This window comes from Bactrocera latifrons, unplaced genomic scaffold, assembly GCF_001853355.1.
Source record: "Bactrocera latifrons isolate USDA-ARS-PBARC rearing strain unplaced genomic scaffold, ASM185335v1 scaffold_379, whole genome shotgun sequence".
NCBI classification, from domain to species: domain Eukaryota; kingdom Metazoa; phylum Arthropoda; class Insecta; order Diptera; family Tephritidae; genus Bactrocera; species Bactrocera latifrons.
Window position 1 is genome coordinate 140,705 of NW_017537022.1, and position 6,920 is coordinate 147,624.

Genomic DNA, 6,920 nt, shown 5'->3' on the forward strand with positions numbered 1-6,920 from the left:
ATGTATTATTCCGGTAGTCGCGAAAGGGTTAAAGATATCTTCTCACCAATTTTCATCCAAATCGGTTATAACTAACACAACTTTCTTTTATATTTATACATATAGCAGTAGATGTCAAGACCTACGTCTGGTAAACCTGAACACAAAAATTGAACGCAAACATACACGTGATACAGTTAAGCACTGAGGTAGCTCTGTGATGGCTTGGGGCTGTATGTCTAGTACAAGCTTTACATTTGTAGCTGGAAATATGATTCGATTTTCATATCTTGATATATTAACAGCAAATGTTAAGCAAAGTCATGTTTTGCTTTTTACTAAAACAACGATCCCAAGCACACTTCTGAAGTTGTGAAGCAGTGGTTCATCGATAACTTTCTGCAATTATTGCATCCACCTCTACAACCCCCAGACTAATGTAAATGTCATTTTTGCATTCGAAGAAGTGACTAGACGTATATACAAAAAACGATTTGCAAACCTCAATCTCTCAATCACTGACCTGAAAATAGCAATAATGGCAAAGTGGCTAAATTCCATCCAGATTTTTGCAAGAAATTAGTGAAATCTATGCCACGACGTCTCCAAGCAAAAGGTTATGCTTCTAAATATTAATTAAAAGGCAATAAATTTAAATGCAAAAAAAAAATAAATAAATAAAAGTGTTACGTTTTTCATTTGTAGGTGTGATTAGTGTGGTGGTAGGAATAAACGAACAATTTAGGAAATTTACACATCTTTCCGTTCAGACGTTTGTCGGGTACATAACAAAAAAGAGTTTCGGTTTTATATATAAAAATTAAAAAATGAACGGGATTAAAAACTTAAAATTTTTTCCCACAGCACCAGGATTATTTTATTTTTCCTGAGTAAATTTGCTGAAGAATTAGAATGAGTAGACTGTTTTTATTTGAAACATTTCTTCGTTATAAAAATAATCAGCAAATTGATTTCTTATGGCAGCAGCAGTTATTGCGCCACTTTGAAAGCTGTCATTTTATCCTTAGGAACTCATCATCTTGTTCCATGATTTAGAGCATCAAAAGTGGTGTTGTTATTTTTCGATAAGAAACTATGCAATACACAGCAGGTTTGCAGAACTCTTCGTAGTTTTCTTGGATATTAGATAACATTCTAAATGCATGTTCGATACGCACAGATATGTTCTCTGTTATATTTCGGGACTCGAAAACAAAAGCACATTATTATCATCTAAAATCGTTTTATTGTTTTTCAAAATACTCTCCATTAAAATCTCTGCCCTTATCCATGCTTTTGAACCAATTATCGAATCACTTTTGCCACTCTGATTGAGGTATCTCCAAAGTATGCCTTTTGAACGCATCAACCTCTTAGTTTATTTTTTACGAAATCCGTGAGGATAACTCCTCAAATCAATGTTGTGAGTGATCGAAAACGTTGTTGTTTCAGTCGATGTGTGAGAGCTAGATGAAGAGTGATTCGTATTCGGGGGTTTGTTTTCCTGATTTCTTGCGAAACCACTAAAACTAAACGAGATAGATCAGGATGACAAGAGCAGTTGAATTGACTGTCTGTCTGTCCGTCCGCGCAAGTTGTAATTTGAATAAAAATTAAGATATCTTAATGAAACTTGGTGTAGCTGTTGTATGAAAAAAAGTAAGATGATACGTGTAATCGGACCACTGCCACGCCCACAAAATGACTTTAAAATAAAACAAAGTGCCATAACTAAGTACTAAAATAAGATATAAAAGAAATTTGGCACAGAAGATTGCAGTAGACTAAAAACTTAAAACAAGTGGGCAGCACCAAACCTTCTAATAGCTTAACTCCTAGACTCCCAGAGTTACAAAGTCAAATTCGCTTAGGACAATTCTTTTATGCACTATTACCGACAGATGATATGGTAGGGCTTTATTCGCTTTTTTTAACCTTAGAACCGTAGATTAAAACTTTATTTGATTTTCACAGTTTTCAATAAAAATGCATTTGTTTGTAGCAATAATCCCAAGTTTCATTAAATTATTTACATAAACAAGCGAAATTTTGGCTTTTCCATAAAAAAAACGTCTTAAAAGTCTAAATTTCCATACAAAATACATTACTGGGCACTGAGTGCCCAAGTCACGAGATTAAGTTGTACAGCTATGTCACGGTTCTAAGGTTAACACCGTCCACCTTTAGGTAAAATCTAATATCTCAGGACCTGCTCGACAGATTTCAACATAATTCGGTACGTGACATTATCCAAACATTTTTATGTTAGAAATCGAAACTACAACCAATTCCATCTGATACTTTCCTTCCAGTATACAAATGAAGAAGTAATTAATATAACGCAATAAAACTTTGCGCGAATAATACGCGCAATCCCTACCGGATATTTGATCCAGTATCTATAGTTGACTTTTCACCGAAAATATCGGTCAATGTATGCCGTATACTATACAATATATGATAATAAATAACATTGCGAATTTCCAGATTTCAACACTTGTTTAGCCAAATCCTGAAATATAGAAGGCAACCTACGTATTTTTTCTTGCTTGACTTAAAAATTAAACACTTTTTCTTCTGCTACTGTTGCTGAGTATATATTTGTATGCATGTGTATGTATGTACATACACATTAAGTATACAGTATTAGGAAACTATGCTTTTTGATAATGTAGCCAAGCTTGTCAGTCTTTCTTCACTCTTAATTTGTTTGAGGAATTGAATTTTGTTGAATTTTTATGAGCAATTTTTCTGCCAATAGTTTGTACTGGGTTGTGTTAATCAGTTGCACCTGCTTATACTTGTATACTTCAATCTAATGTGAGTTTATGACAATTCTAAATTTTTACAATTTTCAAAAATGGCTGTGCACGTAAAAGTTTTCAGCTGATCAATATTAATAAAAATCCAAAAGTTTTAGTAACTTGTTCCAACTGAGCGCATCTTTCGTCGACTGATGACATTGTGGTATCAGTAAAGGCAAAATATAAATGAATTTGTTTTATCATCGCGAGTTGGTTCATCTTCGCTCATAATTGAACTCTAGTTTTTGTTTTTTCATAATATGTGATATTTTGTGCAAATCAACAAAATACTCGCATAGCAACGTTCATCATATAATCACAATCACTGTTTGCTATTAATAAAAAAATGAACACCGTTGACTTTTGTAATATGTATTATAATGCGAAAATATGGAAGTATGACTTTTGTTTATGACATACAAATGAAACAAATGAAGTAAGGAAAGATAGCAAAAATACCGCTCTAAAATTCTTGCAACCTAACTTGCCTATATGGACACTTATCACCTGCATGGAGTATATATATTGGATAACAATATCTGCTCTATGGAGTTCCAAAATCAGAGAATCATATGCGTTTTTATAACAATTTTTGCTTTTTAGAAAAATTTTGGGTTTTGACAGGCTTGATTTCAGAGCTAACAAATAGTTTTAAAAATACATATTTAGCTTGAAAGTTGATCGCGGCTGCATTATTAAGTCCGTACATATGGAGAACCAAACGCTCAACCCACTGAGATTCGGCAGCCAATAAAGTAATAAGACGGTTGGAAGCCCAAAGTGACTAATCGTAGCAACTGCCTTTTTTCAGCTTCCCAGTGCAAAGGAGAGGATCTAACTCCTTTCATAACTTGGTTACCATCATCCTGCTTAACCAAGTTTTGAACAAATTTTTCGTTTTATATATTTTGGGCTGGAACTCAGTTTCGAAAGCAGATAGATATACTAATCCTAATTTGGAGCATTTGCAATCACAATAGTATTATAAAGGCAAAAATTTGTGAATGTGTCTGTGTGTTCCTTCTTCACGAATAAACAGAAGGAGAGATTTTAACAAAATTTTGCATGGCACATCACAAACAACGTTGACCCGAACGAGCAGACGACGTTGTTATTGTGTTTAAGTAGGTGCGTACCAAGATCAAACAAATACTAATTATTTTCTTGGTTGTTATAGTTAGAAGAACGAAATATTAAACAACTAGATTAGATCCGAGTAGAGGTACCTCTGCGAATGGTAGGCACCTTGTCGCGGTGCAGGGGCTTAGGCGCAAGGCATACTCGGCGCCCCCCAACCCGTGCGGCTGGTGCTCGTTGGCACTGGCCATGTGGGGTGACGGGATCCGCATGCGTGCGCTAACCAAGAGCTACCACCTCCGAATCCGGGGTGTTATGCGACTCCCGTGCCCACTGGGTGAGTTGCAGGCGGGAGGTTAAATTCGGCTGTATTCTAACGGAGCCTCCCCAAMACCGGGCCGAATTGGGGAGTAACTGTGGCCTTACCGCGCCATGGGGCTCTGGCGCGGCGGACCCCGTAGTTCCCCATACAAATTGATAGACCCGACAGCTCACCCCGTTGAGCCAAGGGTCGTAAGAACAAGAGGAACATGAAGAAACAAAACAACAACAACACAAACGTTGATGCAGACACAAACGGAAAGGACATCGGAAAGGACATCGGTGCAGCGGCAGGCAAAGGGGGTCAGGGAGCTAGAYGGAAATTTAGCTTCCTCGACGCTCTCTCGCCAGAAGAACGGGCGCTGTTTGAGGAGCACGCTAGGGARGATGACGATGTGCCCTCTTGCAGCGGCGCTCGCCTGGGGGGAACGSCGGGTGCAGCCGTAGCAGCAACAAGTGCCACCAGGGCCCCCGCCGAAAGGTGTAGTGGGTCGGACTCAGGTGAGTCTCATCGGGCAGGGCCCGGTGGTGGTCGTAAGAGAAAAAGGAGAAGGCGCGGAAGAGGTGGGCAACGCCCCCTCCCAGAAGCCGGTCARCCCGGTGGWTGCGATGATCCACGCAGGAAAGGGATGAGCGGTTCCACTATGAATTGGTACCTGCAGAACCTCCGCGATGGGATGACCCCGGAGGTGGCAGAGGCTCTGGCCAGGAAGAAAGGCAACGCAACACCGGCAACGGAGCTCAAAAACGTGTCGGCTCGCGCGAAAGGTAATGGAGGCAGCAACCGCGGCCCGATCAGCACCACCCAGGCGTCAAGACGTGGCGACAGCAGGGCACTGCCCGCAGACACGTACGCCCAAGCCGCAAAGCGTAAGAGCGGCCAGATCACGCCACAGGAGCCCCCCAGCTCTAAAAGGTTGAGGGGCACAGACCCAAAGGCACCCGGAGGGCAACGATCTGGACCGGCTCCCCAACGGGTGGAGGAGGGGCGGCGGAGTTATGCGGACGCTGTAAAAGGCATTCGCATGGCTGTACTGCCTCTCAGCTACCCGGTGGAGTCGCTTACACCGGAGGAGCTCACGGTGCTCCAAGATCTCCTCATGGAGGAGGTGTTCAGAGGGGACGACTATGCGGCGTCCTTCCTGGGAGTTGAGTTTAGAGGAGGAATGCTGCAGGTAGACTGCGTGGATGAGGCGTCCGCTGRCTGGCTGAAGGAGTACGCTCCAAAGCTCGGAGGCTGGAAGGGTCCTGTCCTCTGCGCGAAGAGGGCGGAAGATTTGCCAATCATGCACAGCATGACAATGTTCCTCCCTCGGTGNGGCTGGAAGGGTCCTGTCCTCTGCGCGAAGAGGGCGGAAGATTTGCCAATCATGCACAGCATGACAATGTTCCTCCCTCGGTGCGGGGACAAGCCCTATGAGYTCGCCTTSSGGCTGGTGRAAAACCAGAACCGGGGACTCAGCATCTCGTCCTGGCGCGTCGTGAGCAGCAAGATGGAGGAGATCGGAGGTATGAATGGATGAAGACTCAACCTGTTCATCGACGATGAGTCGTACAGGTACGTCCGGGCAGCGAGCTTTCGCCTGTACTACAGGTTCAGCACGGTGGTCATACGGCCCAACAGGCCTGCAGCCACCGGGAGCAAGGGAGCAGCAACGCCASCAACTCTCCAGAAGAAGGTTGCGGACAGACCGACAGSGCCTGGAGCAGGCCCGGAGGCACTGGACATGCAGGTGGACGTGGTGTCGGAGCAGCCATGCGGTAGTAGGACTGAGAAGGCAGTGCTCTCGGCGACTACCGACGTTTCCAAAGAAGGTTGCTCAGATGAGCTACCCTCCACACAGGAGCTCCTCGAAGAATTAGGTGACCCAATGGACAGCAGTACGGTGGACGGTGGGGAAGAGGATCTGCCCTTCCTWKAACCCATYCTGTAATGGCCGTAACTACGGAAGTTGCCCAAGTGAACCTGCATCACGCGGCTGCAGCCTCAGCCGTTATAACCAGCAGGTTCACTGTGGAGAAGCTGGGCATGCTGCTGATCCAAGAGCCTTGGGTCNTCATCCTGGCCTCAGCATACTTCCCAGGGGAGGCACCTACAGCGCCCCCGGAGATGGTGGTAAGGCTGGTAGAGCACTGCAGACGGCGCAGGCTCCCCCTCCATCATAGGCTGTGACGCCAACGCTCAMCACGTGGAATGGGGAAGCACCGATTGCAACACAAGAGGTGAGTCTCTCTTAGAATTCATTGTAGGTARTAACTTAGAAATRGAGAATGTAGGGTGTGAACCCACGTTCATAACTATAAGTAGAAGGGAGGTGTTGGACATCACCTCAGCCCTCTTTGTCAGACCAGTAGAGGTTAAACAACTCCCCCCTAGACGCAATCCTCGGAGGGCAAATTGGAACGCCTTCAGGGAGATATTAAGGAATGGTTTAGGCAGAAGGGAGCAGACAGATGATAGCGTTTCAGGCCTCGGGCTGGAGAATGGGCTCTCTAAGCTAAATGAGTCTGTAATCAATGCTTATCATAGCAGCTGTCCCCTCAAAGCGCATACTGACAGACGAGTCTGCCAGTGGTGGACAAAGGAGCTAGCGRACCTCCGCAAGAAAGTACGCTGCCATTTCAACAGAGCGAAACGTACGGGGGTCTGGGCAGCATACCGAAGCTATCTCACCCTATATAATAAGGAGATTAGGTCTGCAAAGCAGGCCAGCTTCAGGAGATTCTGCGAGAATGTCG

General features: G+C 43.8%; 1 protein-coding gene and 1 long non-coding RNA gene across 2 annotated transcripts in view; both read left to right on the top strand.

The window, feature by feature from the left end:
* Positions 1-4,390: 4,390 nt before the first annotated feature.
* On the top strand, positions 4,391-6,115 carry LOC108972093. The gene is made up of 2 exons (XM_018938559.1): positions 4,391-5,496; positions 5,776-6,115. Exons 1-2 carry the CDS (start codon positions 4,391-4,393, stop codon positions 6,113-6,115), a joined length of 1,446 nt encoding a protein of 481 aa, XP_018794104.1.
* A 132-nt stretch (positions 6,116-6,247) lies between these two features.
* LOC108972096 overlaps positions 6,248-6,920 on the top strand; it is a 4,506-nt gene continuing 3,833 nt past the window's right edge. Inside the window, exon 1 of the long non-coding RNA XR_001993606.1 lies at positions 6,248-6,404. This is a non-coding gene — a long non-coding RNA (uncharacterized LOC108972096). The remainder of the gene's footprint in view (positions 6,405-6,920) is intronic.